The sequence below is a fragment of the Alosa pseudoharengus genome, unplaced genomic scaffold, assembly GCF_046254945.1.
Source record: "Alosa pseudoharengus isolate Yale_2024_CS ecotype anadromous, Long Island Sound unplaced genomic scaffold, YU_APseudo_1.1 YU_APseudo_1.1_scf_16, whole genome shotgun sequence".
NCBI classification, from domain to species: Eukaryota; Metazoa; Chordata; class Actinopteri; order Clupeiformes; family Clupeidae; genus Alosa; species Alosa pseudoharengus.
In genome coordinates this window covers 37,404,807-37,429,642 of record NW_027468630.1, presented here as the reverse complement: position 1 = coordinate 37,429,642, position 24,836 = coordinate 37,404,807, and the positions used below count along the sequence as shown (strand labels likewise).

The 24,836-nt window shown below is 38.9% G+C and overlaps 1 protein-coding gene across 1 annotated transcript in view; it reads left to right on the top strand.

The window, feature by feature from the left end:
• Nucleotides 1-24,836, top strand: part of gnao1b (guanine nucleotide binding protein (G protein), alpha activating activity polypeptide O, b) — a 90,828-nt gene that overhangs the window by 39,453 nt on the left and 26,539 nt on the right. Inside the window, exons 4-5 of the mRNA XM_076287936.1 lie at nucleotides 20,942-21,083; nucleotides 21,285-21,445. Coding sequence (XP_076144051.1) covers nucleotides 20,942-21,083; nucleotides 21,285-21,445 — 303 coding nt within the window. The remainder of the gene's footprint in view (nucleotides 1-20,941; nucleotides 21,084-21,284; nucleotides 21,446-24,836) is intronic.

Below are 24,836 nucleotides of genomic sequence, written 5' to 3'. Positions count from 1 at the left end.
ATATATCAGCCTACTTTTGTTAGAAGCTCATTAACTGTTTAAAAACGTTATGTATTAAGAATCTAAACATAAGTATCTGCATTTTCATTGGCTGACCACGTTACAGTGCCCCCCTCCTCCCCCCGTACTGTACATCCTGTATATTTCTCTGGGTGGCTAGTGAGGCTGTTGGTGCTGTTGGTCTACAACTGTCTGGTGGAACACAATTACAGTTGTACTAGTAGCTCATCTACATTTCTTTAAAAAATAATAATAATATTAGGACACTGCTAACTTAATTGAGCCCTCGGCTATTTTGAGGGACACCATGACCAAATTGGAGGTGAAACTTAATAAGGGTCTCTGCAAGACCATCCGAGAAAAACTATTCATAACTGATGTATTCAACACAATCGTTGAGCGCCACCCTGACTACACATTTGCCATCAGAGACAAACTAATACAAAAATATGTAATGTGCAGGATCGGGGCAGAGATCAGTAGAGAAAATCGTCGCGTCATCGAGGACAGACAGAGAGTATGGTGAAAAACGAAATGTTTCACTACGCTAGGCTGATAATAAAATTCAGTGCACCAATACAACTGTGTACATACCCTTAAGTTACTCATTTTTTTACTAGCAGCTAAACACATTTCTAAACTGCTAAATCAATGTTGCTTCCAGTAGATCTGATTCACAAGATGCCGATTTAGGTAGAGCAAATATCAGGTTCGTAAATTATCTTTGTAGCCTAACTACCAAATTAATCTGGTAGCTAGTGCCTCAGTTAGCTCTGCTATCGGTATCAATGGTTAGCTAACGTCAACTAACGTTACTCCTCAATGAGCTAAAATTCATGACGGCGACACGAGATAATAATAATGTTATTACCTAAACTCCGCAGACATTTTACTACATAGATAACTCGTTACACAGACACAGACTAATCACAAATACCTTGCCACATTTTCAAACTCCCACTTACCTCAATATCAGACCGCATCTTGCCACGACGATGTACCAAATTCAGTCACCCAGGCCAGCTCAAGTTGATCACAGCAGCAAGAGAGAGGCGCGAAAATGAAAAATCTTTGACGTTTTCATCAACGAGGTAGCGTCAGCGCATTCTGACCACGCCTTTTTAGGAGGCAGGAACTGTGTACAATTCCATTCCATTGTAGAAGCCTGTGCTGCTTTATCTTTGTATATTAAGGATCTTTGCTCAGGCTTTAAGCATACAATCTGGGTCAATTAAGACTACACATCCTATTCAACTGTTTCCTCTGCCCAAAACTGTTTCAAAATAAAAGTCCTCACTACAATAATCCACTGTTAAACAATGTAACCCATTAAACTACTGAACTTTTTACATTCAACTTTTAAACGGTCTACTTTTAAACTATCTATCTATTAAACTAGCTGTCTATCAACAACTTTTAAACTATCTACATTCAACTTTTAAACTTTTAAACTATATACATTCACTAGCTGTCTATCAACAACTTTTAACTTGTCATCAACTATGTCAACACTTTTCATCAACTATGACTCCTACCCACTATAGCTAGTTAGCATGTTAGCATGCTAGTTAGCATTTTTAACAAAACTGCTAAAAATGATTAGCTAAGTTAGCTAAGTAACATGGTTAGCATAGTTAGCATGTTAACATGTTAGTTAGCATAGTTAGCATAACTGTTAAAAATGATTAGCTAAGTAACATGGTTAGCATAGTTAGCATGCTAGTTAGCATAGTTAGCATAACTACTAAACATGATTAGCAAAGTTAGCTAAGTCACATGGTTAGCATAGTTAGCATTTTAACATTGTTAGCATAGTTAGCATAACTGCTAGCAAACATTGGAGCCATTCCAACTGTTAGTTATCGTCAACTATCTGCCTAAATAATTTAACCATTTCAACTATCAACCTATTTAACTGTTCAGTCATTTCAACTATATTAAACCTTATCTATCAAGCAAATCATTTAGCCATATGAACTCATCATATTTTTGCATTTTCATGCACTATATTTCCTTCAGGAAATGCTTTTCTAGTTAATATGTCAGTGCAGAGAAAGTCTTTTCGCACAGGCATGTGGAGCCAAACAGCGTCAGTACGTCCATCGATAGCTGTGGATATTCCCTCTCGACTGAACTCAGCAAGCGTCTACAATCTGTCTTTAAAGTGCGGTGACATGACAGCTCAACCAGTGCGTCCTCCATGCCGGCTGACAGATGACTTGCGGTGGTTACAGTGAATGGTGATCTTATCCAGTCATAATTTTTCTGAATTTTATTTTTTCCAAATTTATTTGATTTATAGAAATCATTTCGCGACCCACCCCTCGCCGTCCCCCACTTTGGGAACTCCTGGGCTAGCCCTTACAAGCCCGACCGTTCTAATTTCGTTAAAATTTTAACGATGACCAATCATCTAATATCTCAGCTGTCCAATGACTGATTTTATTTCTGAAATCTTCCCCGTAATGCTGACAACATAAGCTTCAATTTGATATGATTGGTTAAGGGGTTTATAGCGCAAAATGTTTTGGATACTTACAGATGAGTCGTGAAAAAAACTTTTCACTTCAGTCATACATTTTGACATGGACCGCCAGATGCCACCTGCACTTCGTTGGAGTTTACCTCGACTGGAAACCACACAGCTGGATAAACTGAGGTAATATATGTTTTTACATAGTTTCTAGTTATGGTTAATCTTAATTTGTAGTCATAAAATCATGTTATTTGACAGTAATATGCTTTCTCATCAGCATCAACATTATGGCATAGCGGGGGCTAAGTGCATAGTCATGTAACTTTAGCTAGCTGCATTACTCTGAACTGCTTGCAGTATTCTCGTTTGCTTTTGATATCAGTTATTTTCATTTGACAATTTCATTTAAAAACCTGTTAGTATATAACCTGTAAGTAAGTTTGTTTTTTCTAGTACCAATTTGCTTGTTAGGTAAGCATTATATTGGCAAGTCAGTATAGCATACCAAAGCTGAATAAATCAATGGGCGCCGCGTTGCGTTCTCTTACATGAAATAAGTTGAACGGTATTTTTACTCCTCTCAATATGTAGTTGTAGAAAACAAGATGTGAAATCACGGATTCTGTCAGAAATGTAGTGCTAATTAACTTATTGCCTCTCCTCGGGTTGTTACCTCGCTAGGCAGTTTGTAGTGAACTGTTTTACCTTGCTAACTTCTAAATGACAAACATCAGACGTGCTTGTCGCAACATTTTCTAAGATGGCATGACTTGATATTCTACTCTTCTCAATATGTAGTTATAGAAAACATGATGTGAAATGACATATTATGTCAGAAATGTCATTATTGCATTTCAGCAGTTAGTTACTAGGTGAAATGTAATCTGTCTTTATCTTAACGCCAGCCAGGCAATCAGATTTAGGGTAGCTAAACCCATGTGTAATAAAATGACTTCATACTTCTAAATATTTTTGAGTTAGCTGCTACTCAGAATGCTTCAATAGTTTAGGCTACCTCTTCTTGTGTATGTATGTGCACACAAGCACGCATCTGTAGTTTTGTGATTTAATTTTTTAAATTAATAAACTGTTGTTTCAGATGGAGGATGACAAGACCTACACAGACCTCCTTGCAGGCCTGAAGAGGTGGCTGACTGCTGATGAGCTTGCGCTCACAATGTTGAAGACCATGTGAGGATGGAGGAAGAAGGTATAGATTTAGGTGGCGTGCGTAGGGTGGTGTAGACTGCCACTAAAACACTGTGAAATAGACTTATGTTGTTTTTTATATGTTGTTGTCCCAGGCATATGTGGTTTTACCAACCGGAATGGATGGGAGGTTGTGCTTAGTAGGCCGTCGTATGCAAACACACAGTACAGGGGCATGGGATGAAGAGACCCCAGAAGAGTTTCACAGTTTTCTGGGATTGATCATTGACATGGGACTTCACTTCCCTCCCTAATATCCATTGCTACTGGGGAACCAAGTCTCTGAAGGGATCAGGGAGCGTTGACCAAATGAGAAATACATATTGTGTACACTTTTTCTCCATTGACATTGCTGTTGTCAGTAGTTTCTTATTATTTCAAGTAGGGCTGCGCGATATATCTAAAATCTATCGTTATCGCGATATCAACATTTGCGATGGACATACCTCAAAGATTACTTAATTTTCAATAAATTTCGATACATTTTCTGTGCCGTGCGCATTCCATACAGTCTATGGTGTATTCACATTCTGAATGTCACCATATTTTACCAAACCGATGCTGTCATGCTGCCCTAGAAGCAGTCCCCTACCAGTTTAGGTGTGTGGTGTTTTAGGTGTTGAGGCGGGAGCTAATGTCGTGATGGCTGAAGATCGAGCGAGGTAGGTTACACTTAGGTGAAGAGGAATTGGTGACTAAAAGGAAAAGCATGTCTGTTCTATGGAAATATTTTGGTTTTATTAAGGATGATGTGTTACAAACATAACGCCAAATGCGTCCTTCTCCACTGTGTTAAAATAAACAGTTTCTTTCGTTATCGTTATAGGATCAGAAGATATCTGTCTTTCACTGTAAGGCTTGTATTTCATGATTTGCATTTAGCAAAAGCCCCAGACAGCAGCAGAGAGGTAATCAGGATTCGTTATTTGTAAAAGTTGTTTAGCCTACTTCATTGAACTGTGCGATGTGCCCCTTACTTTCACTTTCCGCTGCACTTGGCATGCCGGTAGCCTAATAACGTGGGATGCGCAGCGTATGAGGTTGGAGAAAAACATGAGGTGGAGAAAAACATTAAATATTTAAATATCGCAAGTTATATCGTTATCGCAGTACTCAATAATGTTATCGCATACCGCATGTTTTCCTAATATCGTGCAGCCCTAATTTCAAGTTTGGCAATGCAGAATCTGGTGTTGACACAACAGCTGGCAGGCATTTCCGTCAAAATTTCAGCCTCACCTTCAGCTGCTCCAACTACTACTTTGTCGTCTTTTCATCAAGTACATATTCCTGTACAGCAGGAGCCAAAGAAAAATTGTTGGCTTTTTTATAAAAACAATACATAATAACACTAAAGTAGCTTGTATGGCCTGACGTTTAGCGGTAGGTGACTTTGTTTTTTTGGTAAACAAAATTGCTGTCAGATTTGGCATTCTACAGAAGGGGATGCGTTTCGTTATGAGTCATAGGTCTTCTGTGTTTAACCTTCAGGTTCCCCACCCCACCTTTCCCTATCCTCCTCTGAGTGTGTGTGTGTGTGTGTGAGTTTGTGTGTATATGTGGCAGGCTTGTTCTATGTAATCCACTTTCAAATGTTTAGAACACATTGATTTTTGAGTGTTGTTGAAGTTGATTGTATTCCTAGCTTTTCATAAATAATACATTTTATAGATGTATATCATTTTCATATTACACTAATTTATAAGGAAGTTGTATCTGTTGAATCAAATGTATTTTATGTCTCTATTCAGAATTGATCTTCAATAAATATACAGTATACTTACTTCATGTATTACTGGTAAGGTACATGTTTTTCTTGTATATATCATTATTATTGACTGTAGCATTTGCTTATATACAAATAAATGGTTTATTCTTATGGACCAAATAAATCTAAACCATTGTGTCTGACTTCATTATTAGTTTTTATGCATACTTTTATGTTTTTGGTGAGAAAGAGAATGTGAATTCTGTCAACATTCTAAATCCCGTTTCCTGCATTTTTTTACACTGATCACTAAATGTATCATAACTTTTGAAAGGTTAATGATATTCCAATACAGTCTTTTTTGTTAAATAGCCCACAACTTGCTGGACATGTCATACACTCTATATTTTTCTCTATCTCATATAGAAATATGATGAAAATAATTTTTTATGTGAATGAAATTAAATTGTAACAAATTTCGGTATATATTTGGAGAGGATTTTCAAAGACTGTTCATTACTGTATCAACATTACCATATGCATTTTACATCATTTGATAGAACTGATCCTTCTGATTGCAATGGTATGTATATCCCATTGATGGTATGTATTATACTCAAGTAATAAGGTTTTTTGTGTAAGGAGGTCATCCAGCACCAAAAATGGAATGTTCGGCACGGGCACGAAAGGGCTAGACAAAGAATTCCCCCTGTATATTCACTTCAAGTTGGCCCACCATAACTTACCAACTCTACACTGTAGACCATAAACTGGCTATTTATATGACCAAATGTATTTGTTCAACTTTATGAAGCAGAATTACGCACTGCTACTTGGAACGTAACACATTTTTGTTGGCAGGAGAGAGAATGACAGCGATTAACAAATTGCACTTGTTGCTGGTTACCAATAAATACTATATATTTTTTTGCAAACAACAAAAACAGAAAGGAAGGAGACAACAAAGCTAGAGATGGGCAGGAACAAGGTCAATAGAGCATCACAGCCCCGCCCCTCCTCCGAGAGAGCTTAGTTTCCGGAAGTAAATTTCCCATTCATTTCTCCCATTGACGTTTTGGAAAAATCCGTATCTAAAGAGTTTTAGAGCATGTTTTAGAGCATGTCTTAGGCTAATCAGCTACGGCGTAACTCATAAGCATACAACATATCATTTCGAGTGAAAAAACAAAGACAAAGTCCAAAAAAAGTCAAAGGTACAAGACTGTGTACATATTTTCATTTCCGAGCGAAGGAACTACTCATCCCATAAACCACCGCGCCTCACTGAAAAATACATAAGCAGCACGAACCAGCGCAAAATCATTTACAACCTGCGAACCCTTTCCTCCAAACAATGATTTTTATATAGTTAATAGCAGTTATTTCAGGAGTAATCGTGTAAATAATAGTGTTTTGGTATTGAATGTTATATTTACCATCGCGTATTTTATATCTTGTGTGTGTGTGTGTGTGTGAAAGCGGTTAATGTTAGCAACATTGTACAGTGCTTCGTATCTGACTGCCATCCTGATGCATGGACCGGTGCATGGTCTGCTCTTGGACCATGTTCAGTTTATTAACTTGCTGTGAATTATTACACAAAATGTTCATTAAATGTACGAAGAAGTATTTTCTAGGTTAATGATTGATGATATGGCTCATACAGTATGAAGGCTACAGTAGCCTAGCTAATGTTAACTAGCATTACCAACCTCCCTGCAAAACTCACCACACAACTTCGTAGGTTTGATAGGTCTTGTCCCTCATGCTGGCCCTTACAAAACCCACAAGTTGACCCTCGACACACAACAGTCAATAATGTGACCCGATTTAAAGTGGTTTTCACCCCTTTGGACACTCTTGATTTCGTCATTGAAACAGTGAAATATTCACGGGGGCATGGACGGTTTGCTAACCATTTTACTGCAGTGTCTAGCCCAGCGTTTCTCAAACTGTGGGTCATGACCCACTACTGGGTCGCGGAGACATGCCAGGTGGGGCTCGAACTGACGTGAAAAACAGGTGTTTTTTAGTTTTTTTTTTTTTCATCTGTAGCCTGGGCCCAGGTAGCACCCGATGCGCAATGTACGCACTGTGTTATTCACAGGGAAGCGCTCGTGTCAAGGCAGCTTAGTTAGTCCCGACCTACATGAGATTTTGAACGTTGTTGTGAGAGTGGTGAATTTCATCAAAACCCGGCCCTTAAAAGTGCATCTAATCTCCGCACTTTGCGAAGAGATGGTAGCTGACCAAAAGGCTGTACTGTTTCACAGCGAGGCAAGGTGGCTTTCCCGAGGTAAAGTGCTTTCGCGCGTGTTTGAGCTCAGAGTCGCCTCTTCTTGGAGGAAGAGCACATGTTTGTGATACATTTGAGTTAAATGTCCAGTTACAAGGCAAAGACAAGCACCTACCTCACCTAGCAAATAAGATTACTGCATTCACCAAAAAAACTTGAGTATGGGACAGGCGCCTCGATCGCGACAGTATTATGCCTTTGAGATTTCTGAGCGAAATCGCTGAAACGTCTGATTGGGAGGCACTCTTGTGATCCCATGTATTAACAGTGTTGGGAGGGTTACTTTCAAAACGTCCCAGCAAACACGTCCATGTGGGGCCCACATGGGCCTTACTTGGGTTAGTTGGGCTTCAGCTGGGCATGGGCTTAGAGTGGGCTTTGATGTTGGGTCCCACATGGGCAACCCATATGAAATACACCGTGCTAAAACTAAACATGGGCACTACATGGGTCCCAACTGGGCCACAATAAAAAACATATATAAAAAAAAACAACGATAAAGTATGTTGATATGACATGCTGGTTACTGCAGTTATATAAAATTAACAATATATATTTAAAAATCTATTAGGGTAATGTGTTAGTATTCCGTAATGAGCCTTAAACCATTTTAATGCGGCTTTACAATCTGTTTAGATTTTTTTACTTAGTTAAACTTAGTTTACTTAGTTAAAAACTTAATCGCACCCAAAGTTCTCGTGGTAAGCGCCTGCGCAAAGAAACTCCTCCCCAAGAGCCGTTGGAAAAGTTGAAACGTGACAGAAAAAAAGGTTAGGCTGTGACTAGTTTTATTCTTCTCAAATCTCCACGATTACCTACTTGGACGCACTGGAAGAGGCTGCTTTCATCTCGCAAAAGGTAAGAACAACTACAGTCCTTGTATAGATTCTAGGCCTAATAACTGAAAAATGCTAGCACTAGAATCTACATTCTGTAGAAAACTATCATGGCATAACGTTAACGTTAGTTCTACAGCTAACAAGGCGAAAATCACTATTTAGCTAGGCTAACGTTAACGTCATGTCATCCTACTCTAACTTAATTTTAACCATTTTAACCGGTGAGCTCAATGACCCTCGTTTCCGATATTGATGTTGAAAGTGCTTATTCAATATTAAAGGAGAATTCCGGTGTGATATTGACCTAAAGTGTATTGAAACATGATACCGAGTATGAATGTATGTCTCATAGCCCATCTCGGCTTGTCCCCTGCACTCCAAAATCTGGCGCTAGTTAGCCGATGCTACCAACAGCTTTTTCCAATTGTGGTGCTTCGGCATCGGGCTAGCCATGCAAATAAATCACTGTTTTACACCATTTACGAGGCTCAATGTATCTCCACACTTCATTGGTAGACTTCCGAGGGCCCTGACATTTAAAACGAGACATTGAGCCGAGATGGGCTATGAGACATACGTTCACACTCGGTATCATGTTTCAATACACTTTAGGTCAATATCACACCGGAATTCTCCTTTAAATATTACTTTGAATGGCTGACTTGTAGAACGCACTAGCTAACGTTAACGTTAGCTCTAGAAGCTAGTCTTTGAATTCTCAAAGGAATTTGAAGCCTTTGGCAGGAGTAACGTTAGTATTTTCAGGCTGTTTAGAAGTTTTTTGCTGATTCAATAACTAAAATGTTTTGGAAGATATTGGAAACCCTATTTTGTTTGATTTATTTACTAGCCAATGTTAGCTGGTTAGCTGCTGGCCGAAACATTTTAGGCGGCAATGTTTTTTGATTCCGACGCAGGTAGAATCTAGCCTAGTCCTAACGTTAATAAAGTTAATCGATTATGTCGACGCATGCCAGCCCAAAAAATGAATGATTTAAAAATGTAATTTCGTCCATGTGTTTTAAAGAATTAGATTTGATTGCAAGATAGCATCCTGTCAGATGTAATATCAAACCACAACCATTAACGTTATGGTAAGCGTTCAGTAAATGTGTGTCTTTTTTTACGAATGCCTTTCTATGACCGTTGCTGCTGTGATGCTGCCCTCATCCTTGTCCTGGTGTTATTCTGCGTTCGGTAACGTTTGTTAGCGATTGTATTGGACCATAACGTTAACCTAGGTATCACTAGGCTACTTAATGGCTTGTTTATTGCTGACAACGTTTTCACAACGTCAGAATAAATAGTTCTAGATATTTAAATACAGTGGAGAGCAATTGACCTCAACACAGTTATGAGGTGTTTTTAGCGGATGGTTTTTAAAATGGAGAGCTGCATACTTCAATTGCATTCACACCAAGAACGATAACTATAACCATAACGTTAATGATAAAAGCGTTCACACTGAACAACGATAGCCAAAGTCTCTCCTTGTGTTAATGAATGTGACGCCTAAAATTCGATGGGTTCTTCTGATTGGCTATTAGCTTTTTATTGTTCTCAAAATCGCTCTGAAAGTGATCCCCAATGATATCGTTCTTCATGTCGTTATCGTTATAGTTTATGTGTGAACGTCGTCATTCATATTAATGAGAACGATATTTGTTTATAGTTATGGTTATCGTTCTTGGTGTGAATAGGCCTTTAATTGTAGAGAGAATGCATACAGCCAAAATGTGAAAGTTTGTGAACCCCTTGGAATTATTTGTTTTTTTGCATAAATTGGTCACAAAATGTGATCTGATCTTCATTTAGTGTCACAGAAATAAATTATGAGAATTATTTCAGATTTTCATGGTCAGATCTTTGCATGTATAAAGGCTATTATCATAGCACACACACGGTTTGAAGTATGATTGAATTGAAGATATATTGCTTTTGCAATAAATGAGCAACTTTGCTTAATTTAATGTAGGGCTGAAAGCGTGGCAACATTGGCGCCACCGTCTCTTCTACCCCAGAAGGTTTCCCCCTAAAGACCGTTAAGGATGTAGAAGTCATGGAAGGAAAACTGGCAAATCCAAACTTCATGTCCAAACTGGTATGTATGTTAAGTCTAGGGTGGTGCAACTCAATTTTATTGGGCAGTGAACTTGATCTGAAACTTCCTCAGTGTGCTCACACTAGGGCTGGGCGATATGGACCAAAACTGATATCCCGATATTTTGGGGCTGATTGGCGATATACGATATCGATACGATATTGATATTTCAAACAGAAAGAGCGAAGTGCTTCATATATTCACTCAACACAACAATTATGACAACACAGCCGGTTTTAATTATATTCATTTCAGACTGCTCTAACAGAGCTGTGCAAAAAGGTGTAAACAATAACATATACCAATAGGCATACAGTTGCTCTGAGGGCTGTGCAAATAACAATATTTGGTCGACCCTGATTGGCAACACAGGCCTACAGCTTTACAATAAAGGTAACACAAAACATAGGCTACCGTTAAAAGCCAATATAATAAACCAATTGACATACAGATAGAGCTGTGCAAATAAGAAAAAAGTAGGCTACACAGCACATACTTGTTTGTAAATATTTAACTGCACAAGGAGTAGGGCTGGGCGATATGGACCAAAACTGATATCCCAATATATTTTGGAGCTGATTGGCGATATACGATATATATCGATATTTTAAACAGAAAGAGCTAAGTGTTTCGTATTCACTCAACCAGCTTTAATTAGAATGATTTCAGACTGCTCTAACACAGCTGTGCAAAAAAGTGTAAACAATAACATAGGCCTACAATAGGCATAGGCTACAGTTGCTCTGATAAAGCTGTGCAAATAACAAAAGACCAAAAGTTGACCCTGACTGACAACGCAAGCCTACATTGTACTGCACAATGCAATATTTTGGGCACAAAAATATTGAAAAACCTGCAGTTTTGTCAGACAATCCAGTTTTTTTACCCGTAAGAGTTTGATAGGGCCTAGATGACAAGCAAATGTAGCCTATGATGGCCTAGACATGTTGCTATCAACAACAAATAGTTTTAAACAATTAGGCTACTTAAACAACGTAACTGAGTCACTCATCAAGAGTGTGATAGACGCTACCGTCGTTTTGCATGCGTTCATTTTTGCATGTTCCGGTTCGTAAGAAAAATCCCTATGCACGATTGAATGGGGTTTCAGGAATCATAAAAAATGATGCCCCTAACTGCTCGCGAGTCCCCGCGTGCATATCCTCTTAATAAAATCAGCGTGTAGGTTGTCTCCCTGAGGACTTTAGATATGCTACTGTATATCGCTAAACGCAAGCATTCATCAGTGTATTTAAATTAGCTAGGCTATGTACCAAAAATGACATTTTACCGTGAGTCGAAGAGCTGTAAACAATGTTGTAACTTAAATCTGCGTGTACAAAACCGCTTGGAGCTCCAGTGGAATTTTGAACGAGAACGAGAATTCTCGGTCTAGCCGTTGATGTGCCGACGGAATAGACATCAGCACCAACCTCTGATCAAGGTAAACAAAATCTGACTCAGTGTCCGTCATGTTTGAAAGTTTGTAGTGCTGCGAGGGAGAACGTGCACACGCAGGGGCGCAGTTGAGCAGAGCTGCGGCTATCTGAATGGTCTGAACACAGAAGAGCAAGTGGCTTTGATAAAATGGCCCATTATTTGACATAATACCGGTATTACGATATTGTCTCAACTACATATCGTTTTCAAAAATATATCGGTCGTAGTCGTAATACCGATATATCGCCCAGCCCTTGCTCACACCCATGCTTCTGGCAGTTCTGTTGATGTTCATGTTGGGTGGTTTACTCCAGTGAGCAATATAGATAACTTTGCTTTGTATCGTCTTTGTTCCCCCTCAGGTTGCAGCTGTGACTGACATAGGGGGGACAACTGTTGACCATGGACCATGACCTCCTAGACCATGGCCTATCCAGGCAGTACAACTTTGTGGGGCAAAACGGGAAGAGAGAGTTCAAGGCCTTACAACTGTATGAAGTAATATATGGTAGGTGTGCATGTGGATAATGTTTTAAGTTATACTGATAGGGCTGGGAAGGTAACCGCATTACTGCAATACCGCGTGACGCCTGCAAAATAAAAAAAGGAAAAAGAAAAAATGTGAAACATTTGGGGGATTTGACTTCATGTAGACTTCTGCAGAGGTCTTAAGCTGACTGCATAACGTGATTATTTCTGAATTTCTGATACATTTTCAACTATGACATTTGCACAATTCCGGGTTGAAAACGTATATGAATCTCAGAATTAAACTTAACAGCGACATATACGGTAGGCCTAGGCTAGCCTAGGACTATATGTCGCTGTTACAACCTGACGCAGCCATTAAAATGTGCGGTACCCTACTGTTGTAACAGTTGTAAGCGCCATGAATGTAACAGTTCTAAAATCGCGATAGCCTTGTTGATAAACTGCTTTCATATCTGAAGTATTTGGTCTAGTGATCTTTGAAGTTCCTGCGGCTGTCTAAAGCTTAACTGGCTGTTTTTTTTTTTTTTTTTTTTTTTTTAAGTCTAGTATCAATACATAGGGTGTCCCAGCCCTATGTACTGATACTAGAAAGATGTCACAATACCCTAATGTTATATAGGTCCATTTTTTTTGTCCTGGCTGGGCAGTGTGTTTGCACGTCTCTCAGTTGCCTAACTTGTGTGTTCAAGAGTATGTGTGTAGTTCTAATAATAATCTTTATTTATATATATTTATATAGCACTTTTCTTAACATAGTTGCAGTCCAGGCTGAGAGTTGTGTTAGACAATACAGTATGAAGTAAGTGACCGTTATATTTGTTTCTTGCAGGAGGTTTAAAGAAAAACGGCATGACCAGCCAAATCACCCGTAAAGAACGAGAAGGCGGTCTCCAAGTGGCTCATTGGTGCTAGGGACCGGGGGGGCGGGGTGGGGCGGGGGCATGTTTTCTTAATTTTACATAAATAAAAAAGTATTGAATTATATTACTAGTCTCTTTGTTATTATAGTTTTTTAACACTTGTAAGGTGTTTGGGTCTGTGGGACCCACTTTCAATGTTTGCTAAAAAGAAAATTATGCTATTTATTATTTCTTCTCACTCAAACTCATTGGCTTTCTTCATCTGCTATCCCCACACAAAGTTACAAAACTTACATTTCAAGCACTTTCACCTGTTCTGATTAAGTTCTAAGAAATAAGCACCAATAATGATAAAAAAAAACTTGTTTCTATGTACCTTTTTATAATTGAATTTACTTGTTTTCTCACAAAATGATGATCATAAATGTGATGAGTTAAATAGCAAATAACCAGAAATGAAGTCCATCATTGGTAACTGAGCTAAAGTGAACATCTGTTGTCAAGTATTTTTACATACATTGTTATGCCTGTATTGAAAAAGCCTTATAATGTGGTGGGTTCAACAGACCCGGATTGGCTGTGTAACAAACATATGAACACCTAACGGTTAAAGAACTGTATGAGCTGACTAAAATAAGCCCCCAAAATGAATTTTACCCAAATGAATTTTCTGTCCAAATGGCTGAAGTGTTAGGCCCACATAGGAGAATCTAAAGTCAACTAAGCTACCTGATACAACTTTAAAATAGCAAGGTGACCACTAAAATTACAGCAGGCGACTAGGCTAATTAAAAAAAACAAAATAAATAGGCTACTTTAAGGGTGTAGCCAGAAATTATAATTAAGGTGTGCCTTTGAGATTTTTCGGTGGCATCAACCCACAAGTGAGGGTCGCATATGACAGGTGGAACGCAAATGACCTGTAAATGTAAACACTATAGGCTACTGTATATCAGGGCTCTCAAAATGAACATGATCGCGTAATGACAATCAAAAACCGCACGTTAAAATATGCTACTCAAGAATAATTCTTCAGAGGCTGCACCATATAATTCATTTTAAAACGTAGATGTAGATCTAATTAGAAAAAAAAATCCATAAAGCTATTTTAAGTTAGAATAAAAAACTTAGAATGCAGTGCCTATTTTAGAGATTGGTATTAAATTAAATTAAGGTCTAAATCAACACGTGAACTAGGCTTTGTTTATTGATTAGCAAACTGTGTAACAGATTGGCCGAAGTAGCCTGAGCTATTAATAGCCTACTTGGGAAAATATCCTTTGAATAGACATCAGGAACCACGATCAGTGAGGAACAGGAGTTACCTCCACTTACTTTACTCCTAATTTGCTGTGCAAACAGTAATTTCAGGGTCTCCCATGACGCGTCCATAATGCGCGCTGGCTGCGTTTTGAGGCTAGTGCAAGACGGCGGGGCTTGGATTTAAACATGGAAACAATTTCATCATAGATTGCTTTCAGGAGCTTCTGGGAAATGGAGTCGCCTTAATTTATTTAGAGAGTGAATAAACGTATGAAACAGAGAAGTATCGTCATGTAATCCATTGATTTCAACAATGTAACTGTATTCTAAATACCAACTATTTAACTTGTAACTGTATCGGAATACAGTTACTCATAATTTGTATTCTGAATACGTAACGCCGGTACATGTATTCCGTTACTCCCCAACACTGTGTATTAAACAGTAGGCCTACATCACATCCCTGCAAAGTTTATTTCAAAAATATTTCCCAACCAGCAGTGCTCAGTATGACTGGATTATGGATCCATTTAATGCAGCATGTTGGTATTTCATTGGATATATTGTATGCTGTAAAATGGCCTATGCTTCCTAATATGTTGCTGGAAAACAGAAATATGTGTGTGATGTATTTATTTATTATTATATCTGCAGCACCAGCTGATTTTAACTCTGTTGAAGAGGATATATTTAGAACTTGTCATTATTTCAATAAATTTGACAATTTTAAGCTTGACCTACCACTTTCTTAGAGCGATGAGGGACAGGTGGGGCTCGAGAATGCCCCCTTGATCAAAGTGGGGAATGAAAGAAAAAGTTTGAGAACCACTGGTCTAGCCGGTGGTAGCATCCAGCTTGTGCTACCAGCTAGCTAGCTAGTTCAAAGGTTTAAGTACTTAATGGGGATATACAGGGCTTTTTATGCCTCGACTAAGTTTATGCTTCATATAAACAACAATTCATGTTCATAGAAACAACAAGGTCACTAAAACATAATATATTTCATACCTGTGTTGCAGCATGTAGGCTACTGTTAGCAGCATTATAATGACATTCTAATGTCTGAAAGGCTAATGATTAGCTAGTCTATCGGCTACCTGAAAAGTTAAAGTGTTCAAACTAGTATTTACAGTGTTCTATTTGATGGTGTATTGGCCCTGACTAAGGCATAGGCAGTAAAAGACTCCGCCATCTTTGTCAATAATTTTCGCTGATAAAGTTTCAAACTATGACCTTAACGGCCTTTCCACCAATCAGAGGCATCACTGTGGGATTGTTCAGGATTGTGGGTAATGAAGTACTTATCCAAGACATCGCGAATAAAAGACATTTATCTCAAAACGAGGTTATAGTCAGGGGGCCTATGTGGTTTCTGTGGGATTGAAATGTTAATTTTTGGAGAGTGGTTGGACTGTCTTTAGAGGTCATTGAACGTGGAGAAAAACAGGATTTTTTTTACCTGTTTTAACCCTATTTTTGTGAAATTGTATATTTCACTATAATTAACACCATAAATATTGCCTAAATCACTGGCTATGTTGAATAAAGTTCACAAAACAGTTATTTTATTATTTTCAACAGTATGATTGTATGTCAGTATTATGATTGTATGTCAAACAATTAGAGATAAGATCAATAACCAACCAGTTTCACCAAATACACATACTCCATTGCTGAAAGATAGCAAAATCACTGAATCACAGATGAGACCTCAAACAACATTTAATTCATTTACATATACACAACATATTAGATCTCACCTCCACAATGTCCTCATCAAAATCTACAACTAGTCTACTAAACCCTATTTGTACTCACCTTCTTAAGACTGGTCTCCCCTTCCTGGATAATGTTTTGCTCTAGATTATGAATAATTCTGTCAGGGCATGTACCGCAGTCGTTTAAGACATCTGTTATTAAGCTCTCCCTCAAAAAACCTAGCCTTGTATCTATACTGGTCCTCCTGGACCTCAGCGCTGCCTTTGACAGCATAGACCATGACATACTACTTAGGCTTGAAAATTGATAGGCATCAAAGACTCAGCACTCGCTTGGTCATACCTTCCTAACCGTCAACAATTTGTACAGATTATGGTAAAATATGGAGTGCCTCAAGGCTCAGTACTGGGGCCCCTGTTGTTTAGCAGATGATACATAACTATACCTCTCCATAAAACCTGATGAATTAACCCCGTTAGCCAAACTTGACACATGTATAAGAGCTATAAAGACATGGATGACAAATAATTTCCTGCTTTTGAACTCACATAAAACAGAAGTCATGGTTTTAGGTTCAAAAAGATGAGGGATATCCTATCCACATCACAGGCTACATATAGTGATCTTCCACTGACCTCATCCACAAGTGTTAAAAACCTGGGAGTTATAATTGACCAGGACCTAGCACTAAGTAATCACATAAAACAGATCACCAACATTTAACATTTAAGGAACATTTTAAAGATAAGGAAGTCCTTCTCCTTACCAGATGCCAAGAAATGAATGTTTTGTCATCTCAATGATAGACTATTGCAATGCTATTGCAATGCTATTATGCTGGCTGTAATAATACCTGTCTAAAGAGCTAACCGTTTATTCAAAATGCAGCTGCTCACACACACAAAAAATATGAACATATTTTCCCCATCCTAGCATCTTTACACTGGCTACCTGTTAAAAGTCATTGACTTCAAAATATTACTTATAGTTCTTGGTTGGTTGCCTGCATTGAAAGAGGACACCTCATGAAGACGCTCTTTTGTCTGCTTCTGACAGAAGAAGCACTTATCTATGCTGGAAGCAGCTGCTGCTGAACAAGTGTACAAAGTCCCTCTAGATGGACTTGATGCAGTTGCAGGTGTTGCTGCAGGTTCAGAAGATGGTCTACCACGTCTTTTCTGAAGACACTGAGTCCTGCCTGCTTCAATTGATTTCTAGTAGCGAATCTTAGCATGCTGCAGATGCTCACTATTACAGGTGGATTTGTAGCAGTTCCTGTGCCAAACTGCTTTGTTCTCTTGTAAGATAACTGCACTGTAACAATGTAATCGTTGGCTGATCTGTGATCCCCATCTCTATACTCTCTCATGGACAAAAACAAGAAATTTGGTATATGTCTCTAGTGATGGTTCATTCACCAGTCCACACATATCTGCCACTGGATACATAGCCCAAAATCTGTTTCTTTTAGAATATGTGTGCCATCATCTGACTAACAGAAAGACACACCTCAGAATATAACCTAACTAGATTGTGCCACCATGGACTATGAAAATGTGCTTGCTCAAATGTAGAAGGCAAGAAGGTCACTAATATCACCAACCATGAAGAACAGAGCATTATGTGCTTCAGGTTATTCAATATTCTAAATTCTATCACTGCCAGCTATCATCAGCCAACTGTCAATGGTAGTCAGGGATGGATTACTGCATGGGCCTACCGGGCCAAAGCCCAGGGGAGACAAGGAGTCAGGGGGCCCAAGCCATTGCATGGAATCATTGCCTCAATATCAACACATCATATCAACATATAACATACTGATTGAATTAAAGTATTGGCCATCCCCAAAATGCACCAGAATATAGGAAATCACATCAAATGTTTAAAAATGTCCCCCGCAACAATTAGTGGGTGGCCCTTAATACATCTGGGCCCAGGGGCCTGAAAGTTCATAATCCATCCATGCTGGTAGTGTCTCTCTTTCTCTTTCTTACACACGCACACACACACACACACACACACACCTGTCTGTTTGTCTATCTGATCCTTTACCCTTTCTTTTCATCACACTTACATAAGCTACGGAAGGCCTTACAGATTTCAGCTGGTACTATGCAAAAGTCTATTAAAGGAACCATATGTAAGATTGTGGCCAAAACTGGTACTGCAATCACTTTCAAATTACTATAGAGCGGTGTATCCCCTCCCCCTCCCCCCTGGCGTGAGGTTGCCAACCGAAACATACTGACTTTGTGATTAGTAGATAGGTGGAGGGTGGCGCATCAGGCCAAAACACAACATCAACATCAGTTGAGGGCTGCAACTTCACTTTTTAAATGACAATATCCTGGCCGGACTAACTTTTTTCAGTGATATAAGTATTTGAAATAAACATGATTTCTTAATGTCTAGTGACATATCAGGGCCATTTTATGATTAATTGAAATACGTTTCTTACATACGGTTCCTTTAAGTCTATTAAACTTTGTTTAACAGAGATCTCTGCACTTTGTGCTCTGAATGGGTGTAGACAAGAACTGACAGAGCAGGCTAGGCCTACACTCAAGCACACTAATAGGCATGAATTGATTGTATTGATATTGAAGTATTATTTTTTTAGCGGACAATTTTGAGAATTTTAGGCACAATCTCATGTTAAAGAGATCAATCATCAGCCTAAAAATGTTTTATAATGTTGTATTGTTTATGTGGCCCACTTTTGCACACCGTGTAGGCACCAAACCCTATGCTATAATACCAGCAATGTGAGGTTTATGGACAAAACACCATATTTGACCTTTTCTGAATTTGACCTTTGATTTGGGTCCTTCAAAACCTTCAAAAAAAATGGAGACATGTTTTTTTTTACTCTTAAGAACCTCTAGAACAAAGATATAATACTCTCCAAAAATTAACATGCGAATCCCACAGGCCCCCAAATTAGACACATAGGCCCCCCTACTATTAGTGCCCCGTGAACTTTTGGCGTCTATATGAGCATACACAATCGCTTAGTACAGCCGTAGCTGGTTTTGAGTCTACTATGTGCTTATACCCGAATTGTCAATGGAGAAATTGCATTGAATTCTTACTTCCGGAAACTCCTGTGGGCGGGACTGTGATGCTCTATTGGTAGAAATGCTTGTCAAAACGTTAGGAGCTGGATGTGTGGATGAATGAAGCACAAGTAGCCTATGCTTTATGTTAAGCATGCACACTGTTTAAAGTTAGGCTACACGGTAAACTACAAGTAAACCAAAGTTAAATTTAGCTTTTTCAGGGCTGGATAAGTTGACCAAATGGATATAGGCTGTTAGGCGTGAATAAAGTAGGCTACTTTGTTGCTCCAACCCTTCCAACGTTAATGGGGACGAATGTTGACATTTTCCGTATTTTGCGTGAGAAACCCGGAAATCTCCCTTATTTTCATTGTTCAATGTTGACAGAGCTATGGAACGAAAGAGAACGTTATATGGCGACAGAAATCAACAATCAAACAAGCCACTTCGATTTTTTGCTGTTTTCATTAATACAAAAGATGGGTGACCCCCCCCTCCTAGACAAAAAAAAGTTAGGTGACCCTCCCCTCAACAAAGAAAAAAAAGACATGACCTCCCCTATTTTCCTCCGGTGGCCCCGTTTATAAATAACGAACAGTCCCTTAGCCTACCACTATGTTCCATAACCCTACCAGTCAAATTGCCATGGAGAGGGTGATCAGGGTCCCTCGTTATTTTCTGTGTCATTTTTGACAGGCGGTCATCATATACTTTATCCACTGCATTTAACTCACTAGTCACTCAGTCCTGGCTTTCTCAGTTGCCCCAGCATTCCCACCCCAACCCACCACACAGTAACTCCAAACACTACATATCACTGACATAAAAAAAACATTCTCACCACATCAGTATTTACCTTAAAAGACGGCAAAACGTGGACTTAATTTTTCCATCAATAAGTTAACATGATTAGACCAAGTTAACATGATCAGACCATGTTAGCCTGTCATTAAACTAAAGTGTAGAGGTGTATGCACATCTATAACGATTCTACAGGTGCTGGATACTAGAAATACTGAGTAAAACAAAAGAAAAGATATCCGCACACTGTCTCTAAAGCTCCCAGTTTAATGGTGGGTGATACACAACGTTTCGACCACTCAGGTCTTCGAAGACCTGAGTGGTCGAAACGTTTGTATCATATAATTGGTGTGTTCACTAATGGTTTACCATAGCAGTACATTTCCTTTCACTTCTTTGGTCCACCCTGCATTTGTACCTGTTTAACAATGAATAGCATTTCAAAATTAGATCTCTCCTTTGTCTTTTTTTATCTCCTAGACATAGCCTCGTTGCACTCTGTAACATCAATATGAGGTTTTAACCATTTTCTCATATTTATTCATTTAATCTCCTGAGAAATAGCCCTCCTGTTGTCTCAGCCCAAGTGTAATATAAGTTCACATTTATGTTTGCTAGCTAGCTGTAATTAATCAGTTAATAAACATTTGTTGACATTCTCTTTCTGTGTGTTTGTAGGATCATCCATGAAGATGGATTCAGTGGTGATGATGTAAAACAGTTTAAGCCAGTTGTTTATAGCAACACCATTCAAAGTCTGGCAACTATCCTACGTGCCATGGAAACACTCAATATTGAGTACTCTGACAAGGACCGTACCGTAAGTGCAAACGTGTAATGTGTTATTACCTGTAAAATACTTTATAAGTGGCATTATTGTCTCCTGTGGTATTGGATAACTTTAATGGACCAGGCAGTCAATTCTGCACCACGTCCCAACTTTTTCTGATTTGGGGTTGTACAATGAACATGAAATGTACTCAGCGGTGTGTGTGTATATCTGTGTCTGCAACTGTTACAGAGTGATTGCAAGCTGGTCTTCGATGTGGTGAGTCGTATGGAGGACACTGAACCATTTTCAACTGAGTTGTTGGGAGCTATGACGCGCCTATGGAGTGATGCTGGAACTCAGACATGCTTCAGCCGTTCAAACGAGTTTCAGCTTAATGACTCAGCACAGTAGTAAGAAAACCTATATTCTCTGACTCATTTTAATAGGCCACCTAGTTATGAAGAAAATGGTGGTGATTGGTGGTCGTTGGTGAATGATGTTTATTGGTCACAATGATTGTTTAACAGTGCAAAACAAATATATGAAAAGAATAAACAGCTTACGATATAGATGTAGCCTATTCAAAATTCTGCTGCTTGTTTGTTCAGCCATACTAGGTCATGGGATCACATCACCCCCATCCTCCACCAACAACTGCCTCCCAGTTCAATATCACATCCATTACAAAATAATTTTGCTTGTATAAAATAAGGGTGCATGATTCAGAAAATGTCACGATTCGATTCAATATTGATTTTTAAGCGCATTTTTGATTCAAAAACTATTCTCGATTCAAAAAATGATTTGCAGTATACAGTTATTTTTCCCATATGATTGCAGTAGACATAAAATTTTCAAAACCCAATGTGGCCCTTGAGCCAAAAAGTTTGCCCACCCCTGATGTAGACTGCCCCCTAACAGTCCCAAAATGAAAATTAAATTATTCAAATTAAATTATTATTATTTTTTAAATTGTGTTGGCTTTTTACCATTTCATTGCTTCTGCTGAGAAACAAATAGTTTGCCACATAAAACACTGAACTTGAATCAAACATTCTTCACAGTGCAGCTGATCCAACTGTATGCTTTCACTTTCAATGAAACCTGTTACCATTGACAACGGTCTGCTACACATAGCAAAGGACCTCCGAACATTGATGTTTGCGTCGACTAGTCTACCTCAGAACCCTGGGCTACCCCTGCTGAACTCATTATTTTCATTTTATGTCAAGTAAAGAGTTCCCAGGCGTCAACAGTGTGAAATACACATAGTGCCATCTATGGGAATGGCGAGCTAAAATCATTTCAGGACAATAGTTTAAACGCCGTTACAAAACATTTGAATCGATTTTTGGAATTCTATGAATCGCTTTTGAATCGGTAGAGCTTCAATCGCGATATGATTGTGAACCGTTTATTTTGCTCACCCCTACTTCAAAGGCTGTCATTTGACAGCAGGCTGTAGCAGCACTAGCACATGTGAAATGTGAGTTCTACTAGCTAACAATTTGATGTAACACATCCTAGCCTGCATGTGTCTGTGAAGTCTGAAAGAATATATACCCACACATCCTGGATGCTATACCAGTTTCACTTGGCAAATCCAATTATGAAGGCTATAGCAAAGCATTCACTTTTTTAATTCTTACAAAACAACATCCAATATCACATTACAATCATGACAATCAGTCAAAATCTATGGAGTTTCAGTGGTTCAGTGGCTACGTTGTTTGTTGCTGCTACCCACGTTATCTCCAGTGGTTCCACTGTTTAACTTGCACAGATGCACACACACAAGAATGAGCGCTCATACCCCCTAAGGCTCTGCCTCTTTATTTGATAACAATAAATTAAGAAATGTTTCCTATTCTGGGAAATGTTTAGTTTCTAATTTTTTTCTGTCTGTGGTTCAACGTTTAATTGTGCCGGAAATTATCCGCGGACCAGCAATCTCCTCGTCGAGGAGGTCCTAACCCTGCAGGTCATAGACAGAGAAAGCATAGGCCTACTCGCTTTGGGTACAGAACAGTTGCATGTCCAGTGTACACGGAGAATGACAGTGTCTTGGAGCGGCTGCACCCCCTGCAACTCCACTTCCAACGTCACTGATTCTGATAGATACGCCCGACACTTTTGCTTATTATCTGGTGGTGGTGGAGTTGAAAAGAGTGGATTGAGCACTATCACATTTAAGATGCATGCATTGTCTGATGGGCATACCAGAAAACTAGCATTCCAAGTATGTATCTTGGCACCCCTCTATAAAGCAGTTTGAAAAATATTTTTTCATGATTTATTCTTTCATAAGCCTTATGGTGGGCTTACACCATACGATTTTCAAGCAATTTCACAGTCGGCGACTACATTTCCAAAGTCGGAATGAAATCATGGGAGTTTTACATAAAATCATCTTTAAACCAGGACTCCGCAATAGGACCACTGTCCCCATCTACAAATTCTATCAATCAGACACATCTTGCCCTCCATCTGAGTCACCGAGGGGGGTCTCACATATTCCAAATGAAAATTATTTGTTTGATTGAAGAGGTATTTTTTTTTAATTGCATGCTTTAGGGGATGGGCATTTTTAGCCCCCCCCCCTCCCGAAATTGTACTGTTCCGTACTTCAGAGGCCACTGTTCCCACCTAGTTTGGCCTACCATCAAATGCTTGGTCTCTTTAGAAAGCTGAAACCTTGTAGTTTCGCAGGGAACAATCAGAGGCTAGAATATTGTTTTTTTTTTTTATTTCTGCCGGATAACAAGCATCTCTGAACTGACCACATTTCAGCCCTCCAGGTCACTTGAGATGACTTAGAAACACAACTGAGCCCTAGCACCTGGTCTTGTGAAGCTGTGTGCAAACGTAGATTCAATATAGAATTAAAAAATGAGTGCTTTGGAACATTATTTGCCAAGGTATGCTCATGCGTTTTGTAAAATGCCCTATGGAAACTCCCCATAGGACTTTTGGGCTCCCAAAATGCATACTGACAATAAAAGCCTTACTGTATGGCAACCTCTTGGTGTAGAATCATTATCCTGGTCTCAAATGAAAGGTAACACTCTGAGGTTTCTTGTAGACTATTTGGATTGTATGTCAGGGGTTCTGATATAGACTGACTAGTACTACACAAAATATGTAGGGAAGCACCAAAAGCGGAGGAGGGGGAGGAGAGCATTTTTTATCAAATTTAATTGAGACATAGTGAGATTAATCTGACAATGTAAAGCACCATACAGATTGTACTTGTAAAAAGGTTGTCAGACAAAGTGACAGCAAAATAATAACTTCATATAGCTCGACTTAGCCCACGTTTTTGTGTGTTTTTGTGGCAATGCATGTTTATAAAACAACGCTATCATGTGTTTCTCTATGGCAAAGCATGTTCATAATCCGGTTTTGAGATCCTAGCAAATTCCTGCACAGCATCCAATTCAAGGCTCACATTGTATCTCAATTTGTTCGACAAAGAAACACCTTTTTGCCTTTACTTTGTTCATGACATTGCAGTAAAATGTTGTTGTAGAGAATCATCATGAGTGCACACACAGGCTAACACGCAAACTCGGGTTAAGTCAGGTCAGATCAGTTCTTGTCACAGATATGGAGCGCAAAAAGTCATTTTTCGTCACTAAATAAAAGAAATGGCATTTATTTCTGTAAGGCGCACACCACATATGTCTGTAAATTGCTCAGCCCCAACGTCCCCCTCCACCATGGTTCTTATATTGCCAGATTCAGGATAGTCTGGCCTACATATACATGAAAGTCATGTCCAGCTGGCAGCTTGCTGTGGTG